Raw genomic sequence first — 21201 nt, forward strand, 5'->3', positions numbered from 1 at the left:
AAGATGCCAACATGATCCATATGTTCTGGACCTGCCGCAGAGTTCTAGGATTTTGGGCCAAAATAGGACAAACATGCAGAAAAGCGGAGTGAACAGATATGAATGGACCCTGAAAGTGTGCCTACTGAGCACATACCCCTGATTGAGCAAAATCAAACACATCGTAAGGCTAATGGACATGGCATGTATCCTTGCGAAGAGAGCGATCACAATGGCGTGGAAATCACCTGGAGGCCCAAGATCCGAAATCTGGATTAAAGAAATGGAGAGATGGACAGCCGCGGAAACCAACGCCTGGGAAACAAGGAACACTCAAGGGGGGGGCGACACAAACGCCAAGCTTGAATCGTGGAAAGCCTTAATGAGAGACATGATTTTCTCGACGGACTATAGGCCCCCGTGAGCCTGCTTGTCTCACCTAAAACATAATTGAATCATCGCCTCCGAGACATTGACTATATCTCCCCGGCAAGAATTCCCCACTACAATAACTCTGCACCTTACTATATCTCACCACCCAAGAGACAAAGAGAATAAAAATAACAATAAGACCGGAACAGTCACAGTTAACTGTTGTTTAATGTTTATGTTTTTAGTAATGAGGCAGAAGGAGGACACCACCAGATGTTACGAAAGTAATAACCTGTGTTTAATGCTATATGTTTATTTACAAATGCCAGCCATTTTTATTTTTTTTAAAACAAGGCTTCCGACTTGCGTAAGTCTTCGGTTCTGTCCAGGTAGTATTTCAGCGCACGTCTGACATCCAGACGGTGCAAGATCCTCTGAGGTTCGTCCTTGGGGTTGGCGAAGAAAGTGGGTAAGACTATTTCCTCGTTGAGATGGAAGGAGCCGTCACCTTGGGTAGAAAAGCAGGATGCGTCCGCAGGACTACCTTGTCCTTGTGAAAAGTGGTGTAGGGTTCTCACGCCACCAGAGCCTGGATCTCGCTGATACTGCGAGCTGAGGTGAGGCCAATGAGCAGAGCTGTCTTAATGGTGACCAGCCTGATGTCCACAGACGCCATAGGCTCAAAAGGTTTGTGCCCCAAGGCACACAACATTAAGGTCCCACACCGGGTGTGGATTCTTTATAGGCGGGTAAAGTCTGTGGAGGCCCGCCAGATGTCGCTTGACCACCGGCTTGGAGGAGGAGAAGAGGCCCTCCTCTGAGTTCATGTAAACCCCTATGGCTGCCAGATAGGTGCGGCATGTATCCACCTGCACACTGGAGTGGGCGAGGTGTGCTGAAAAGGAGAGGACGTCATCCAAGGTACACTTAATAGGGTTGATCTCCTTAGAGTCAGCCAAATGACAGAATCTAGACCATTTACTCTTATATTGGCTCCTAGCAGCCCTGCTTCTAGCACCCTGAATGATCTCTAGGTTCTCCTGAAATAGGCTTAAGTGTTTCAGCGTGACCTGCTCGGGAACCACGCTGCAAGGGCTAGTTTGTGAAGAGCAGGGGTGGGGGGGGAAGTTTCCTGCCCCGCTGCTGGGACAGGGGAGGAGCTGGGCCCAGCAGTAGGTGAATGGGTAGTCTGTTCGATAGGCTGAGAAGCTCAGAGAACCACGGTCTTGCCGGCCACCAGGGAGCTATCAAAAAGCTGCTGAAGTGCCAGGATTCCTTCATCTTGCAGATAACCCTTTGGACTAGGGGTGAGGGCGGAGAGCATATGCCGTAAGGTGGTTCCATTGTATCTGGAATGCCTCGACCAGGGAGCCGGAGCCCTGCCCCTGCCAGGAGGCGAACTGTTGGCATTTCATGTTGTACCAGGAGGCAGAATGATCCACCTGGGGATGCCCCCACCTGAGGAAGATCTCCTTCAGTACCAGGTTGTTCAATTGCCACTCGTAATTGTCCGCCCCCCCCTCCTCCCCCAGTCAGCTGAGCCTGTCCGCTTCCAGGTTGGATTCCCTCAGGAGGTGGACCGTCGTGAGGTAAATGTCGTTCTCCAGAGCCCATTCCAACATGCCGACTGCTAGGTTGCACAGCGGAGGGGATCGGGTTCCCCCCTGCTTGTTGACATAGTAGGTGGCGTTGTCTGTCTGGATAAGAACTTTCCTGCCCTCGATAAGAGGGAGAAAGGCCTTCAGAGCCAACTATATGGCCTTAAATTATAGCCAATTGATGTGGGACTCCTGCCGAGTCCAGACCTAATGGATGCTGTGCTTTTCCGGCTGTCAGAAGGGCTTGCCCTGCCTCAGGTTGAAGTCTGCGGACCACCAGTGGAGGTCCGAGAGGAGGAAGGGAGGAATTTTGACTGGCTCCTCTTGGGAGCCCTTTTCCTGATTCCATGAGGCTGCCAAGTGCAGCTGTAATCTCCGCATCCTGAGTCTTGTGTGGGGCACAGCCAAAAGGACTGCTGCCATAAGCCCCAGGTGGTGCTGGTACCACCAGGCTGAGGTCACGGGCCAGGGGAGGACGTGAGTTGTAGCTCTCTTGATGGCCACAATCTTGTACTCCGAGGGAAAGACTCTCACAGAGCTCGTCCCAGATAAGGCCCAAGAAGGCCAGGTTCTGCGTGTGCTGCAGCTGAGACTTGAGATTGTTGGTGAACCCCAGGGCAGGGAGTGTGTTCATCAGTGCGGAGGCAGTATGCTGAACCGCTTCCGGAGAGGTGGCTCAGACGAGCCATTCGTCCAGGTATGTGTAGACGTGGTGGCCCTGGGCTCTGAGGAGAGTTGCCACTGCATACATTAATCTGGTAAGTACCCTGGATGCTGAGTTGAGGCCGAAGGGTAGCACCTTATCTTGGAAATGGAAGCCCATGATCCTGAAGCATAGTAAGGAACGATCGGGACGTATTTGTATTTATTTATTTTGTATATGTAGATAAGCGTCCTTCAGATCCAGGGAGAACATCCAGTCTCCCCTGTCCAGTGTTTCCCCAATAAGAGCTGGCGTTACCATCTTGAATTTTTGCAGAGGGAGGGAGAGATTGAGGGTGGAAAGGTCCAACACAACTCTTAGTCCAGCCTGGTAGTTCTACTGTATGGCGAAAATCCTGGAATAGAAGCCCAATCCTTGCTGGGAGGCTGGGACTTCTTCCACTGCCTAGCTCTCGACAAACGACCCGATCTCTGCCAGCAGAGTTGATCCCAATCTGTGGTAGGGGAGGAGGGATGAGAGGAAGGTACCGGTAGGCGGTACCCTGTGGAGACTACAGAGAGGATCCAGGGGTCTGAAAAATTCTGGTGCCAAAATTGCACGTGAAAGGCAAACCTGCCTCCCACCGGAGACACGTGTACCCGAAGGGGTGTGTCATGCCTTCTTTCCATCTTCGGCTGTTGCGGACGAGGTGGATTGGAAAAAATCCTTGCCCACCCCCCCTTTTGTTGTTTCGACCGATGCCGAATCGGAGAACGGTCAGGTTGTCTCCATTCTTGGAAGCCTCGGAACACGCCAAATGCGGCCCTTTGTCTGAGCATTGCTGCGACTGGGTGTAGGCCGTGGACGTGGCCTTCGTAAGAATAGATAAAGACTTTGCGGTTTGCGAGCTGCTGTTCTTTTTATCTAATTCCTCATCCGTGGTGGAGTTGAAGAAGTCGCTGTCATGATGCCTACCCCCGGGCATCCGGACACAGCCCAGCAGCCTCAGGAGCAGGCATCCAGACATTTATTGAGACCCCAGCAGCCCCGGCTGGGGGCTCTCTGGGTTCAGTCCTGGTGCCATAGGCGCCAGGCTCATAGACATTACTTACCTCATGCAGACCATGCTGCAAATGAATCCAGGCCCACGTGAAGCCTGGATGGGACTATTTTATTACAGGGACTATTTCTTACTCGGGTGTGGTTCTGGGGAACTTCTTACCTGGGACTACTTTGCAGGCTATTTAAACCACGCCCGACCAGCAACACACGCTTCGCGTTATTCTGCACTTCAGCAGCGCAACGCTCACCGTGCCTGCAGCATCCAGTCCTCTGCCACGCCCGCCTCGAACCTGGACACCATCCCAGAAGAAAGAGAAATAAGAACGAGAATTCGCCGCACTTCAGAATTGGAAAAGACACGTCGGAAATAAAAGCATTGCATCGCTAGCAGGCGTGCCGTGCCATACTTACCCCTTGCATCTCCACGGTTCAGCGCTGCAGCCATCATTTCATCACTGCATCCGTGGAACCTGGAAGGGACAAAGAGAACAAGGTGAGCCGGGTGCTAACAAAGACAATCAAAGCAACCATATTATACTCACCAGAGTAACCGCTCCCCTAGGCATCTTTCATCGGCGTTCCAACTCTTTAACGCCGCACCTGTGGGAGGAAAGAACACTTGTTAAAGACATTTATTTCACTTTTACCGGACAACGCTGGTTAATACAGACTCTTATCCAGGCGCAACCTGCAGCACTTCAGGTGAACTCTTCTCGGATTAAGCTGCAATACAAAAGGGATAAAAACGAGTGAATAACAGACAATTGAACTCTATAGACATTATACTTACGGCTCCTTGCCATTTACCACGGAGTCCAACACGTCTGGAACTCGCCCAAAATCTTCAAACCAGTGAAGCAACTCGGATTCTACGCTCCCCTGCGCTCGGTGCAGGATGGAGAGCTCATCATTACAAACAATAAGGTGAGACAACAAAAAGGGAATATCAGGGTGCTTAGAGAGAATGAATTAAACAAGTGTTTGCTTGCATCCACTGGGTGGCTAATTCCCCTCCTCCTGATTTTAGGAAACTACTTTAACGAATCAAGCAGACGAAGCTAGGAAGGCCGGTCCAGTCAGCCATCTCTGCACTACGAATAACGCTGGTGGGGACCTTAGCAGTCCAGTTCCGATCGATTCAGGAATTCCGTGGGAATCAGGTGAGCGTTACAGTCACTACCCTCGAAGGGAAGGTCCAATATGTGTTCCTTGACATCGGGATTAAACTTAGTAGCCCAGAGCAAGGCCATCCTTCTCATGTCCGTGGCAATGCAGAAGGCCCGGGCAGAGGAATCGATGTGGGCCACGGTGGACTGCGCTACCAGCCTGGATTTTCCTAGTCCCGCCTTGAAGTGCGCTTGGCTCTGTGCCGGAAGTTCTGGGAGGAAGTCCGCAATTTCCCGCCAGAGCCTTTGGTTTGCAGCTACCAGCATGGCATCTGCGTTGGCCTGACGCAGGTGCAAGGAGGCTTTGGAATACAAGATCTTCTCCACCTTGCCTAGCAGCGTCGAGGACGAGGTAGCCGAGGACGATTGAGGCTTGGAATAGAGTGACGCTGCAGCAATCACGGAAGAGTGCGGTTGAGGATGTGCCCAAAGCAAGAGTGTGTCACCCTCCATCTGCCTGTACTTGGCGTCAAGGAGTCTATTGACAGGCTGGACCAAGTGCGGCTTGAGCCACCCCTTCTTGGCCTAGGCAACTACGTTTTTCTGCATCGGGATCCCTGTTTTGGTAGGGGGTGTTAGGGGGAGGACTTCTGGCAAGAGCCCCTCCTCGGGCTGCTCTACCTCGGGCTGAGTAAGACCCAAATACTCTGCCAAACCCGCAAGGGGTTCGTGGAAGGCCCTGGCTGAAGATGGCATGTCTGGGTCCTTCTCCTCATCAGTATCCACCAGGGTGCTCAGGGGGGCCGGAGCTGGTGGAGGAGTGCTGGGCGCCGTGGCCTGCGGTGTGGAGACTGGAGCCGGTGGCTGCTGTGGAGGCTGGTGTGGAACCACCTGTACTGTGGGAGGCAGGGAAGCTAGAATCGAGGAGCCGGCTGGGGCAGTGGCGGCTGCGCTGGGGCCTGAGGCACCGGAGCCATAGGAGGAATGACTATGGGTGCCAGTTGGGTGACCTGGGGGAGCATGTCCCTGATGGCATCCCATAGAAAAGCCCCCATCTGGGGAATTCACATCAGCCCTAGGAACCTTTCGAAGAACCTGTCTTCGGAGGCTGTAGAGGTGGCAGGTGATATTGATGGAGTGGCTAAGGGCAACTGGGGCTGGGGCACACTTGCCTGGGGTGCAGATGAAACCTACCCTGCGCTGCTGATTGATAAACTGTAGGGCACACACCTGGTTGACACCAGTCCCACCTTGTGATTCTTTCCTCCACCAGCTCTGCAAGAGGCGGTATCGGACGAGCAGCCATCTTGTCTGGCGCGGTGGGCATTTTGTCGAGCTGCGTGCCAAAGTCGTGGTGCCTGGCTCGACTGGAACTAACCCCGTCCAAGAGGCTTGGTGTTGGAAAACAAGGCCGATCCCACACCTCAGGCTGTGACCTGGAAGGCGTATTGCCCTCGGCAGAGCTGCCGGTAGTGCTGCGTGAAGGCGCCCCCTCGGACATGACGCCGGTACTAGGGCGCTGCCGCTCGGAGTAACCCCGGTAAAAGAAGCTTGCGGTCCCTCAGCACTGAACCCGGAAGGATCCGGAGACGCCTCAGCCGTGTGGCCGGTAGATGGACTAGTCTAGGTATGTGTGCTGGTACTAGAACCCAACAGGTTCCTCCCGATCGGGAGCTTCCTTGGGAAGGAGTTGCCTTTACGGGGTGCAATGGTGAATAGAGGACTTTCCTTTGCCCTCGAACAATGTTTGACGAAGTCCTTTAGGTCCTCCGGAGGGGACTTCTGGAAGAGCTACCTCCACCGAGCTAGCCTGTTCTTCACTGCCCGTCGCACGGAGAACAACCTTCCCAGCCGTGGTCAGGCCAAGCAGCGGAGACAAAGGGCATGGGGGTCGGATGTAGGGAAGAGCCCCTCGCAGGCTGGACAACTGCTAAAGCCCGCTGAAGTTGACAATGGAGGAGCATACTACACCCCCTGTTGAAATGTTTTCCTAGCAGCTGACGAAGGAATACATATCTGATGAGAAAGCAATCCATTGAATATACAACTATAGAAAATGACATTAAGCATCACAGGAGGGGTAAAGCAGGAATGGAAGATGGAGGGAGGGTAGGCGAGCTCCCTCTTCAGCAAGTCTTAAACACAATCCTCCCCGGTTTAGTTCATAGTTTACCTCCACTGCGCCCATAAACACCCCTTTCAGACATGGGTGACTAGCAGGGTCTTAGCCACCCTCACATAACCTTAATGGCTAAAATGCTCACAGGCATAATAGCCCCTCCCAATTTTCCCAAACTTGGACTCTGGCCCCTCCGAAGGGCATTCAACCAACAGCGCGATTGTCCATAATTATGCTGAAAGGCTCTATACAAATGATATAACAGAAATGAAATGAATTAAGTGATGGTTAAGCAGCGCTATGAAGAGATCCAAAGTTGGGCTGGCTTTGATTGCTATGGACAGGAGGTTCCATTGGAGTGGAGCTAGTAGGGAGAAGGAGCAGAGGGCTGGCACAGGCAGGGTATGGGAAAGTGAGGTGGAGAGCAAACGAGGATCGGAGGGAATGACATGGTGAGTAAACTGAGATTAACAAATCACTTACCTATGAGTAATGTTCTCGACACAGCAGACTCCGGCTTCCACCAAATGAGGAATGATGTGGCCACCCGATGCCATGGTTGGCTAAAAGTCACTAATTTTCCATGCATACCAAGTTAATTGGAATGCCGTTTGATAGGGACAACCTGTTTGGGAAGGGGGTAGAAGACAGCCTCCAGGCAATCAAGGCTGACACAGAGACGGCAGACTCTCTGGGGAGCGTGCAGCAGAGAAGATTGTCCTTTTGTTCCCCAAAGGGGAGAGTCTCCAGATCATTCAAGGAGTACCCCAGCCCCTATTGTCAGCCTTCTCGCTCCACCACCTACGAGGCTTACAGGGGTCACTCCGAGGCCTATGGCGGTGGCACCCAGGGTCCTCGTCGCCCACCCCCCATCCAAGACGCAAATGCCCAAGTAAGCCTGAAATGGCCAGGACCCACGCCCCAACTTTTGCACCACACTGGCGATCAGTGGCGTAAGATCTCCATAGACAAATGGGTGCTGGATGTTCTTCAGCAAGGGCACACTTTAGAATTTCAAGACAGGTGCCCCCACATTCCTCTTGCCGCATGACAACTACACATGGACCACCTGCTGCAGGAGGTTCAGGCTGCAGTACACGCCAGATACTTTCTGGTGAGGAAAAAGTCAGGAGGGTTGCGACCAATCGTAGACTTGCAATGCCTCAACAAATTTCTAAAATACCTAAAATCCCAAAAGTACAGGATGGTCCCGTTGCAGCATGTGCTCAATCAGCTGTGGGACGAGGATTTTCTGGCAACTCTCGACCTGAAGGACATGTACTTTCACATGCTCATACATCACGACCACCGGAGGTTCTTGCGTTTTTTTGTCCAGGGGCGTGTTACCAATTCAAGGCCCTTCGCTTTGGCCTCAAATAAGCGCTGAGGGTATTCATCAAATGCTTGGCCCCGTTAACAGCGCATCTACGCCTTAAGAGAATCTAAATCTACCCTTCTCTGGACGACTTCCGGTCCCACTCGCACAGCTGAGACCAGTCCTGAAGAGGCCTTTGAGGAACTCCGTGACAAATGTCTACGGCCACAGGGAAGGCGGGCAGGGCAGGTCCACCTTGATAAGGGCATCAGCCAGTCCAGCCTTGGCCAAGGAAAGCAGGTATTTTAGGAGCTGCACGTCTGTGACACGCAGAGGGGTAATCTTCTGAGCCTGGCACCACACAGAAAAAACACTTTCACTTATGACTGTAGCACGTCAACATTGAAGAGGCTCTGGCTCGTGGCTAGGGTGCCCTTACACTCTGCAGGTAAAGAATAATGCCCAAATTCTAGGGCTGCAGGAGCCAGGCCCGGAGGTTCAGCAATGCTGGGTCGAGGTGCAGAATCGTCCCTCCCTCTCTGGAGAGAAGATCAGGAAAAAGTGGTAACCTGTTGGACGGAGCCACCAACAGACGTAGCAGGTCTGAATACCATATTTGTCACGGCCATGCCAGAGTGACAGGTATCATCCTGCAGTGACACTGTCTTGGAGTGGGACCCCTTGTGTGAGATGAGAGCGTACGCCCCACCACTGTATTGCTCGTCGGAACTCATTGAGGGTGTTCTTGTCCGTCTAGGATCCTGAGACTGGCAGCCACCCTACACACAAAAACTCCTGGATAGGCCTCATCTGGAGTCTGCACAGGAGAACGAGGTTGATGCAGGAGGACATCATGCCCAGCAGCGACTTGACAGCTTGCACAGTAGCCGACCCAGACGACAGGCGCTGAACCTTCCCTAGGATGACTATCATCCTCTCTTCAGAGGGTGACGCAGACAAGCTTCCGTGTTGAGTCCGGCTCCCAGAAACGGAGCGTTCTGCGAGTTGCTGCTGGAAACCGTATAGCCAGGGAGAGGAACACCAGATTGTGTGTGTTGCTTTTAAGTTGGTCAAGAGCTCCAGGAAGATCCTCCGGACTCCCAGGACGCAGGGCTAACCGAGCCTGAGCCCCCTCAACAGAGTGCGGGAACCCAGATGCAAGGAAAGTCCATCTCGACAGCCAGAAACTGTGGTGTTGCTATTTGCGGTAGTCGTGAGGAAGCCCTCCCTCTTGCCCCCACGACTGAGGCTCAGGAACAGTGAGAACTGCAGAGCTGCACAGGAACAGAAGTCTTCTGCTGCATTTTTTTCAATACAAAGGTACTGTAAAGTCTGAGAGAACTTACCTCTCATTGTAGAGTTACTTGCATCTTCTACTTCTCACAAGTCTAATCAGCTTGAGGCCCTACATTTGATTCTTCTTTTTCTTCAAAGACTTCTAAAACATTGTGCAAAGACTTTTCTACTTACTTACCAGAAGTGCTTCATCCTATATAAGACTTTTGCCCATTGACTTTGGCTTAGCCTGTTGTACTGAATGACTCTGCTTAGGAGGATCCAAAAGTATTTGCCTGCTTACGAATATGTGTGGTCCCTTGTTGTTCTAATGACCTTTACCTTTTATCAACTTCTAAAAGTATTCTAAATGCCAACAGCAAGAAATTAATGTCCCCAGCACCCTCGCTACTGAAGTCACCAGAGGGTGTAGGTTGTGTCTGTGGGCCATCCCAAAGGATATCTACTGATTTAGAGATATTAAGAGTGTGTATTTCATGAAGTGTATTTGTGTGTTACTTTTATATTGCTCCCTTCTGAAGAAGGCTTATTCTAACCGGCTGATAAATACATTAATAATTCTTTATTCAAGAAACCTTGTGTGTAAGAGTCTATTTGAATACTTGTAACTGTGAATCTCTGTGTAACTCCCCTACACCTCACATTGACCCCTCTTGAGTTCAGTTCAAAATAGGGCACGGTTTATACCATAGTTCCCGATCATAGCAGGACAAAATGGTCAGGGCATTAGCGGCCTTAATGGTGCATAGCGTCCAGTTTCTTCCCCTCCTGGTCCGGAGACACCATGGAAGAGGATGACGAGTTTGCAGAGTGTTTCCTGGACGTGGCTGAGACCACAGATTCAGGTGAAGGCTGGGACCTCAGGCCCTTTGGGGCTGAGTCCGGAACTCTCTATTTCTTCTCGATCCTGTCCCGCTTGGGTGGAGCATGGTTCGGATTCTTCATTAGGCCCAGGCCTTCCTCACAGATGATATCCAGCAAGGGGACGGACATGGTCTTCCATTTGAACTCAACGTTTGTAAAAGAATCCTTCCACCTTCGTCTCCTAAGGCAACATTTATTAAACTTCTGAGGGCCGGGACATCATTGCGTAGAAGGAGCCAACCTCATCCAGTGGAGAGGCCCTGCACGGTTCATCCACACCCACTAGTTCCTCGTCAGCTGGTATGAAGTTATCGGCTTCGTCTGTGTCTGTCGCTGTATCTGTGCCTGTGGCAGGATCCCCAGTCAGGGTCAAGTCCCGAGGTGGAGGCGGTGGTGTCGGTTGTCGCCTTTGACCAGCAGTGTGCTTTGACCTGCACTTGCGCCGGTAAGCGGTCTTGGGAGACTTCTACATGGAGCAGGGCCTGGTGTGGGTAGCAGTCTCTGTTCAATTTGTGATACAAGCATGTGCAGTGTGGTCAGAATGTCCACAAACATGTCCATGGGCTGAGGCATGGAAGGAATGAGAGGTGGAGGCTCTGGACTGGTGCTCCTCTTCTGGCAAGGTGGAGTACCAGGCTCGCCTCGTGGTGACCCAGCTACAGACACGGGTTCCTGACCCCCTTCATGGTCCGAATAATAGTCTTCAGCGGATTGTCGTTGCACTCATCGGAGCTCTTATAAATCTGTACCAGTCTCACAGGGCCAGCCCGTGGTTCTGTACCCTTTGCCTATCTGGACACCTCTGCTTCATGCTGTGTCTGTGGACACCACCTTTGTGGCCAGCGCCCCTTTTGATGAAGGTGCAGTGGTCGTCGACCAGGTCGTCAACGGAGTCTTAAACTGGGTGGTAGCAGGAGTCTTCGTTGACGTGGTTGTGACCGATAATGACAAAGTCGTTTTGGCCGGTTGAGCTGCCGAAGCCATTGCCGAAGGGGGGGCAACAAAAGGCCACCATTGGATTGCTCCTTCGTCGCCTTGTCTGCCGATGAGATGAGTAAGCAGAGTTTTGAAGGCGTCGAGGACTTTCTCATAGAGGGAGCGTCCCGCACTTGTAGGCTCGCCATAGAAGTGGTCGGTGACGTCAACCTTGTTCTTCCCGAGCTGGGACTCGCAGCAACAGCGAATCCAGTGGCATCAACGACGTGCAGCCTTGCCTTATTTTGGATCCCCAAGGGCAGGGCGCCAAAGGATCTCAACCTCTTTTCTGAAGGGCGTTCGTTCGTAGGACCGGTCAGTCTTGGGGGAATCATGACCATGCCCGGAAGCTGAGTCAGAGGCCTTTCCCGATTTGAGCCACGCTACCAGCCTGCTGTAGAGATCCTTCTTTGACTTTTTAAAAAATCCACAGCAGTCCTTGCATCACTCATCATCATGGTCTGGATGCAAGCAATACAGATATTTAGGGTGTTGATCTTCGACGTACACGTTCCTCAATGCACATTTTGCGCAGAGTTTTAAGAGGCATCTTTTCTCCTCTGTTATGGTGGAAAGGCGCCAAGTAGGTCCGTGCTGCTGGTAGTTGACCTCCCAAGGATTAGACAGAATTGGTCAAAAAAAGTTACTATCATTTGCTGAAAACTTGAAATATGAAAATATAGCTTGGAGAGCTCCCAACACTGACGCGTGTGGTAAGAACCTGAAGATGGCCTCCAGGGGTTGAGCTCAGGGAGATGACTGTCATTGGACAGAGGCAGTAGGGCAGTATGACCCAAAGGACAGTGATTGGTTTAGAGGAGAAATACAGTTTTCAAGCTAAAGTGGAACCGTTTTTTCTTTTATTGAGGATTCCCAGCCTAACAATGGGGAAATAGTCATGAGCATGTGAATCCATGCCAGACCCCATGCCGGAGAAATCGTCTACTTCAAGTTAAATAGCCACAGTGCTAAAGACAGCGTCGTATTCCCAAAAGTCAATAACAGTCAGTTCTTTAAGACTTCTTCGGTTACAACTTTACATGTGGTATATTTGTCAGGATGCTTTCTCTGGGCTGCAGCTTCTCCAATCAACACCCACACTACTACTGGCGGTACTATGAGAACAGTAAACTTTGTCCCACTGTACCTTTCTGTTTCCAAACACTTCAATGCGACATCTGATAACCTAAAATACCACCACCGTTCAAGTACTAATACCACGACTCAGTATTGTTGAATAATTAGGTAGGTTTTTTCAACCTCTTCAGGAAGGCAAGGCACTCTACCTTTTGATGACTTTCTCCACAGGGGCAGCCTCTTTGCCTCTTCTTTCTGTCTGATCACCAACCACAAGAACAAACTGTTTCTGCCCATAAGACTACCTTCTATCTGGCTTTAACAGTCTTTAGTACCACAGGTTGTATACAACTTCAGAATATTCTTCACAAGCAATTACCTCCCCTTCCCCAGCTTTACTCAAACTGTCCTGCCAGTTCAGCCCAGTAGTTACCCAGAAGCCTTGGTACCACTCTCTCAGCTTCAGGTCAAAATGGCACACTTGTATCTTAGGCCACTTGAGCGTTAACAACTTCACGGGATAGTTGGATGACTAACTCTTGGCAAGACTGGTTACATTATAAAAAGGAAATGCCTCTTGGCTTGGGTAATGATTGTTCTTCTCTAATACTTTTGACTTTACTTCTTCAAGATGAAAAGAATGTCACTTCTGGATACAGTATAGATTTCAGTCTTCTAACTGAAAACACAATTAGGCACACAACCTTTCTTTCAAGTGGATTTCAAGGTTTTACAGTGCATAAAGACTTGTATTGTCACGTAATAGCAAAGATGATGTTCTGACTTCATTTGGGAATTTAAATTAGGCATATGCAACCTCCTTTTAAGGTGGTTTTTCACTCTTAGAACTTGTAATTCAGTTATTGTTAAGGTTAACAATTCGGGAGTGGTTCTGAAAGCGTTCACTCTTCTAAGTAGGGACACGCAACCACTCAGTTATACGGCAACAGTCTTTTAGTTCAAGAATGGGTTTAAATGTGCTTTTAATTCTCACGCAAGTGTTAAATCTCTCACGGCATACGCAATTTCTACATTTCCATTGTTAGTCAGACTCTGGTTATAACAAACAGCTTTTACTCGCATAAAGCAATACGCGATTCATTTAGGAGCCAGCTACAGTTACCAGCAAGACTCGCGCAGTGTATATAAAAGCTGTGCCTCACTCACTAGCTTCAATAATACTTGTTTTGCAGTTTGCATTTCTTTCCGGACTTCCTCTACCACTTCTGCTTCTATGGCTTGCTGGGGACCCACAACCTTCTCCAGCACAAGTGTCTCCAGTCCACCCACTTGACTTGGGAGTTTATCTTTCTCCTGAGACTCTCGCCTTGCCTTCTGCTTCTGGCCTTAGTCTCCTGCACATTCACAGCTCTGCAATCACCACAATCGGGCTCATATGTGAAAAACGTAGTTTCCTGCAAGTCTTCCCTTATGCAGCCTCTGCACTTAAGATTTTGGGGGAACAGGACTCGCTCAGGACTTGCAGGTGAAATCTGTTGTCTCCACGTTCCAGCATCCCTTCTGTTCCTCCACTTTCTTGTGATTTACCAGCCTCATGCTTCTCCTCTACTGCTAGAGTCAGCCTTCCAGCTCCTTCTACTCCTCCTTTCCTGCTGGGGCCTTTTTTATGCCACCAGCTTCATTGATAGGCTTCAGGTGTGGGCCATTAAGCCCAATTGCCTGACTAATGCAATGGCTACCAGACTTAATTGCCTGACTGCTACATCTGTATGCCTCTTTAGCCCTCTTCCTCGTCTCAGTATCTCTAAGATTCTGGGACTTGTAGTCTCTTCTAATAAAGTGAGTTTTTTTAACTTCTGCATTATTTGTAAGGGTAGATTTAATTCCCTTAAGACTTTTAACATGAGAATTAGCTATTATAGAGGAAGATGATTTAGTAAAGAGAACATTTCCATAATCGTTCACATTGTACGGGTGGGATTGAGGAAGGTATTTAGTTTGTGATGGCAAAAAGGATCTTTCTTTCGATATAGTTTGTTCTGATTTTATAACCTTGGGGTTTACAACCTTTGGTCAATATAAGGTTGAGCGACATTAAAATGACAATAAGCCATAAACTCTTTAGACATAATGGTAAGAATCTTCTCAGAGGAAAAATACTGTGTTTCATTCCACGGATTCTCATCACCACCGTGGGCCCGGTCTCCTCCCTGGTGATCCTCTCAAAGTACACCACCCCCAAGGGTGGGATCAGGAAGTGTTGGGTAAGATTCTGTAGAGTCCAACTGGTGTGGGACTTTACAAGACTTATCTGCTTGTTATTAGTGAACCAACCTTTTACATAGGCCTGTGCTACATAAGTCGGTAGAGTGGCTGATAAGTCGGTAGAGTGGCTGATAAGTCGGTAGAGTGGCTGATAAGTCGGTAGAGTGGCTGATAAGTCGGTAGAGTGGCTGATAAGTCGGTGGAGTGGCTGAGCAGCCAGGCTTATATTAGAAGAGGTACTGTGAGCTGTAGAGCAGCACAATGAAAGCAGTAAATACAAGTATTCAAGTGAACATTTACACCCTTAAAAGTTATACAAAAATGATGTATTTATATATACATAAAGCAAAAGAATCACACTAGATATGCAGCAACTAATAGTAACATCAAGTAAAATTTCAGAATCAAGTTAATCAAGCAACAATAATGCAGGTGAGTAATTTTTTTTTGTACTAAAACATTTCCAGCACAAGGAGTGACATCAATCAAGGTCAGTAGTAGCACACATGGTTCACCACACAATATTGAGTTTGGAGTAACAAGTTTTAGAGTAGAATAGAACACTGTAACAATAGTCTATTCTCCCAGAGGGATGCAGGAACTCTTTTCCCCAGCAGTAAGAGTGTAAAACAATTAAAACCTTTATAGGGAACACGCACTGCCAAAGCCAATAGGGTTCAGGAGCAATGCCTCTAGGGAGCCAGGACAGCCAATGTAACAGTTCTAGTTCTGATGCAATCTTCTTAGCAAAAGTTAGTTGAACAGTCAATAGTTCTTTGAAGAAAAATCCATGAGCTCAAGAGAGCCTACACGATGTGCACAAGCTGTTAGGCCTGCACAAGTGAATTAAAGTAACTCAAGCCCCACAGTACCCTAGAATTGAAGCAATGTTCCAGCTGAATTCCTTCTTGATGCATACCCTTGTTACTGGACCTGGGTCGTGGTGACGAAATGAAGGACGTCTGGCGAGCTTCATTGCCATCACTCTCGAGAGGGACTCTGCAGCAATGGATTCCACTAGTTTCAGAGGCTCGTTGTGGTTTTGGCACCTTTTTCTCTGCGCCAAAAAGGAACAAATATCACTGGTTGGAATTTCCTCGATCCCTCGGTCCTGACCTCTGGTGAAGGGACTCTGGACGAAGATTTCTTGCTTCTATAAACTCACACAGATGCCTGCGAAGTTTCAGCCAGATTTGTTTTTTTGAAAGCACTTGTCGATGGTCCAGGTGCCCCAGGTATTGGGAAATTGCAGCCCAGTAAGGTTACAGCGGCACAGGGGTTGGGCAAGAACAAAAGTGTTGAGGCAAGTTGGTCCCACCAGCTTACGGGAGGAAGTCATCTTTGGCAGAGAATCCCTTTCGATGGGAAAACATTGTCAGCACAGCTGCAAGACTTTACTGGTGCTTTCGCAGTCCTGGAAGGTGCTGCAGGCTTCTCTCTGCGTGGTGTTCTTTGGAATTGATGTTCCAGTGGGCGACTGTCTGCAGCCCCAAAACCCTCGCCTTATATGTGAAATTCCATTCATTCACAGCACTAGGCTGTCAATCACAGTGGGGGTTGTCCTCTAGGACAGCCACCTGCCCAGTTGGAAGTGGTTTCGGCCAGGCATGCCTACAAACAGAGACCTGTGAAATGTTTGGCTCCTCCCTCACTTTCTGCCTTCCCAGATACCTGGAGCCTGGGCGGGCTTCAAGGATGAAGCCTGCCAAAGGCGCAAATACAATGGACTCAAACCTGATTCAAACAACAGAGTAAAAGCCCAGAAGGAACAAACTGACAAGAAGTGGTGAAAAAGGAATACAGGGGCCATTTTGGTAAAATGGTCACCCTTTGGTGCTGTACTGCAGCTGAGAAATCAGCCAGCAGATACATTGCACAAAAGGTAGTAAAACGAAACACTGCCACCAGCCATTCAAGTTTGTTAGTGTAACAAAACATTACATGAGAAGTGGGATAAGGGGTTACTACTATGTACCCCCTCCGGTACTCCACATAAGATGGTATGTGCCGGACCCACAACCCACATTTTTATTTAAATGTTTACACTTGTAAAGCACCTAAATGCAAGGGCATTGGCACAGATGCAGATCAGTTACACGTAACGTATGGTTGTAAATAGAGCTTGTAGTTCAGGTGAAGTTCTTTAATTTAGAGAGTTACTTAAGTATCAGTTTTGGGCAAGAAGCCAGATTTTTTAAGGCTTTTTCTGAAGGCAGTATGGTATTCTTCTGCTCTTAGCGTGGTAGTAAGGGAATTCCAGTGCGTGGCAGCAACTGCTGGGAAGTTTACGACTCCTCCTTGCACTCTTTTGAACATAGATAGTGCGATACAGTGACCGCGGGCTGATCTTACCGGTCTGCTGATTCTTTGTGTCAAATACACAGGTGCCTTATTCAGGAGGCACTTGTGCGTGATGGTGAGGACTTTAAAGATGAACGGATTGCATGGTTTTGATGTTTTTCTTAGAGGTGCCCGCAGAGAGAGCCTTGCAGTAGTCCAGTTTGGCACCGTTTACTACCCGTGGGATGGTGAGGCAGCTCTCAGGAGTGAGGAATCGTCTGGCTGCATTGAGGAGCTTAGCAGCGTATGCTGCTGCAGAAGAGATTGCGTTGACCTGTCTCGTGAGGGAGAGTGTGGCATCAAGGTACACTCCCAAAGTTTTAACTGAGGCAGAGATGGGCATAATAATCCCATCAATCGTGAATGCTGAGTATTCAGGGGAGAGCTTCTTTAGCATTGCTAGTGAGCCTACTACCAGGATCTTAGTTTTACCATCATTCCGCCATAGTTGGTCAATCCACGCCTGTATGGTCAGGTACATTTTGTTGATTGCCTCTGTGTCTTTGCCATAACACCCTGAGGAGGATTTGGGTATCATCGCCGTAATGGGGTTGCTGTTGGTACTCTTGTTCAGAGAGGAATTGCCATAGCACTTCGGTGCTGGACTGCCCATGTGGGCTGGACAAAGACTGATATGCAAATGGATATTTCCCCTCTGTGAAAGGTACAGTGAGCAAAAGCGTGTGCTGCAAACTCTCATCCCTGAACAGGTTATCATGCCATGTTCTTTCTGGAGAGGAGCGCCTGCTACCTTGTTTGAAATCATAGCCGTAATTAGTGTAGGCTATGCCAATGTCATCGTGGAGGTCGAAGAGTGGCTTGGTAAGTATGTTGCATAGGTTCAGAGAGACGCACAAACCTTGCGGGACTCCACCGGGAATGGGGGTAATGGGAGTGCTGGCCACAACCGAGAAGACTTGCATTGACCTTCCTTCAAGAAAAGAGGCTACCCAGGTGGTAGTGGCTACTTGTGAAAAGTTTACAGTGGCTATGAGGTGGTTGCAGAGAATTTTGTGGTCCACCACGTCAAAGGCAGCTGATGGGTCGAGGAGGAGGGCTGTCTTCCCTTCATCCCTGAACTCGTCCATTTGATTTCTTAGATCGTGTAGGGCCGATTCTGTGCCATGGCCTGGCCCGAAGCCTGATTAACGCTTCCCTAGAATTTGGTTTTCCTCCAGAAAGGGTTGCATTTGGTTGTATTCTGCGCTATCTAATTTCTTCAAGAGGAAAGGTACGGTGCTTATTGGGTGGTAGTTTCTAGGCACTGTTGGGTCTAAGGTAGGTTTTTTCAGAAGAGGGAGGACCCAGTATCTTTTCAGACTGGCTGGAACCGGATTAGCTGAGAAGGAGGCATTAATGAATTTGGTGATGGAGGGCACCAGGAGATATCCCCTTTACATCTCGAAGGAGTAAGATTTCTGAGGATACTGGTGGTTTCCACTACTGAAATCTCTCTGAACCGAAAGGTCGGGGTAGGAAGATTAGCCGCGGGTGGGTGTGTCAACATTAACGGTAGGTTGGAATGAATCAGTTCTTGTTCCAAGCATATATTATGCTGTAACATGCACATTTTTGTTCTCATTGCAGACTGGATGCTCAAGCACCAATGCTCGTCTTGGGTAATGGTTGTGGGGGGCGTGGCTGGTATTTCTAGCTCTCCAAGAATGAAGAATATTTCCTGTGAGTTAGAGCTGGCATTCTTAATTCTGGAGTTGTAGGCAGAGGTTTTGGTTATCACAATGGCAAGTTTATATTCCTTAAATGCCATGCTGGACATAAAGGTAGGTGATTTTTTCAACTGGTTTCGCCAGACCTTTTTTTGGCTCGTAGGACCAGGAGGTCAGGGTTGAACCAGGCATTCGAATGCACAACTGGTTTAGCTTTACGGAGCGTCAGTGGGGCTACTGAGTTTACCGCAATAGACAGTTTTAGAGTATAGTACTTCTAGTGCTGTAGGGTCCATTGAGTCTGCAATCTCCGCTAGGTGGGGGGGATGGCTTCTTGGTGAGTTTCCGCATGCTGCAAGACAAGGTTGCGGATGAGGCCTGCTGTGTGTGCCTGTGACCTATTGATGATGGGAAGGTGAAGGAGAGGATGTGGTGGTCTGACCAGGGGCATGGGGTATTAGAAGTTATGGAGATCCGACTGTTGAGGACTGCAACCCAATCTAGGGTTCTTCCTTTGTTGTGTGTAGGTGTTGTCACACATTGAGTGAAGCCTAAGTCCGAGAGGGTGTTGGCTATGGAGGCAGCATTGTGATCAACGGGTCGACAGGTGGGTTTGATGTTAGTTACCAGCACCTGGAGCAGATTGTCTTTGAAGAAGGCGAGGGTCAAGGGTGGACGAACAAGGATGTCTATGTTGATAGAATCTGTAGGAGATGATACCAATTTGACAGAGAGTACTTCACAATTAGTAATTTCAGGAGTAGTGACCGGCCTTAACTGTAAGGAGTCTTTGAAAATGAGGGCAACCACACCACCTCTGGATTCTGGCCTGTCGCTTCCAAGGATGGTGAAGCCGTTAGGTATTGCTGGCGAGAGGTCAGGACCCGATGCTTGATGTAGCCAAGTTTTGGTGATAGCTAGTAAATCAAGATTATGAGATACGATCAAAGCCTTTATACCTCAATATGCATCAGCTATGATGTCATCCTTCGTGGCAAATAGTAAAAACCTATCAGGCGGAGGGATTGGTTAGGGGAACATTATATAGCTTATTAGTATTAGTAACATCATTTGATACCCTCTATCTAGTAGGCACGCCTAAAACAACCTCTAACTACGTATAATACAGATAATAGCAGAATAACAGAAGGAGATTGGCTTCTGCAACAAGGTATGGTCCTCCATTGCATAGGTCATCTTGGTTGGCTGGCATCCTTTTCCAACCTTGGACATTCGGCTCGTATGAAGCACGTAAGCAAAACGAAAATCAGGTGCGAGTCACAACGTCAGACTACTGCTGTTCATGTACCAGGGGACCAGTCTAGAAGGGGAGACTAAAATACTGCTGTTCATGCACCAGAAGACCGGTCTAGAAGAGAAACCAGACTACACTACTAATGTTCATGTACTAGAGGATCAGTGTAGAAGGGGAGACCAGACTACTGAAGTTCAAGTACCAGAGGGCCAACATGTAAATCTGGAATGCAGTAACGTCTATACTGTGCTCATACTTTCTCTTCCAAGAAACCTACATGTTAATGTGGGGCGCTGTGATGTGTTTTACACCCTTAACATGCCCCCTGTACTGGGACATGGGCGCATTGTTATGGGGCTCTGCAACGGTTTATGTACGATGTACACAGTTCCACTTACAGGACCTGTGACTATTATTATGCATCATTGCAAGGTCTTCTAAACCCTCAATATTCTCCCGCATGCAGCACCCTGGCATTTAGCTATGTAGGATTATCTGTATATATACAATAAAATAATTCCACTTGCAAGAACAGCCATGTTATTACGGGACACTGATAGTCTTCCGTGCCTTGAAAATACTCCCTCTTCAAGGACCCTGGCATGTCATTATGGGTTACTGTGGTGTCTTCTATACCGTGAGCATCCTGTCCATTATAGTATCCCAGGATGGGGGGGGGGGGGCTGGGGGGTGGGATGATATGCAGATGGATAGGTCTTCACTGTGAAAGATACAGTGGGGTAAAACATGGCTGTAGATCTTCCAATGTTGGCATGTTTTCATGGGATGTCATAATGACTTCTATACAGTAACAGGATTCTACTATGTGATAATGGGTCGCCATGTGGTCTTCCATACACAGAACATTATTGAGCTTAATGGGGTGCCATCTCTGATGTTCCCCCTCCATGGACTCTATTCTAGTCTCCTGGATGAAGATTGTCATACTTTAGTGTGCCAGCAAGACTGTACTACTTGAAGAGCAATAAGGTCTACTCACCTGCCTGTCCCACACCATGAACCATGAGTAGAATGTGCTTGTCCACCTGCCCCACTGGACGGGAAAGCTCGGAGCTTCGGCTGGAGACTGTGTCAAGAGATGATCTTGAGCCCTGCATCAAAGAAATTAAGAGACTGAGACCAACTATGGGAACATAGAAAAGCCTAGCAAAGAAACAGCTGCAGAAAAAGAAGAGAACACAGAGCTGTCTGTTGCCTTTTCAGATGCCTACACCTCGAATAAATATGCCAGAGTGATAGGAAAGTTTGTCTCTTCCCTGTGCTTATGGAAGGAGGGAGACAAGCCC

General features: G+C 48.9%; 1 protein-coding gene across 8 annotated transcripts in view; it reads right to left on the minus strand.

Moving 5' to 3' along the window:
• Nucleotides 1–21201, minus strand: part of SZT2 (SZT2 subunit of KICSTOR complex) — a 2035845-nt gene that overhangs the window by 588867 nt on the left and 1425777 nt on the right. For all 8 annotated transcript variants that reach the window (XM_069642429.1, XM_069642432.1, XM_069642427.1 and 5 more), the window contains one exon: nt 20895–21006. In XM_069642429.1, the coding sequence (XP_069498530.1) occupies nt 20895–21006 (112 nt within the window). The remainder of the gene's footprint in view (nt 1–20894; nt 21007–21201) is intronic.

The sequence above is a fragment of the Ambystoma mexicanum genome, chromosome 1q (genome assembly GCF_040938575.1).
Source record: "Ambystoma mexicanum isolate Mex_15411 chromosome 1q, UKY_AmexF1_1, whole genome shotgun sequence".
Classification (NCBI taxonomy): domain Eukaryota; kingdom Metazoa; phylum Chordata; class Amphibia; order Caudata; family Ambystomatidae; genus Ambystoma; species Ambystoma mexicanum.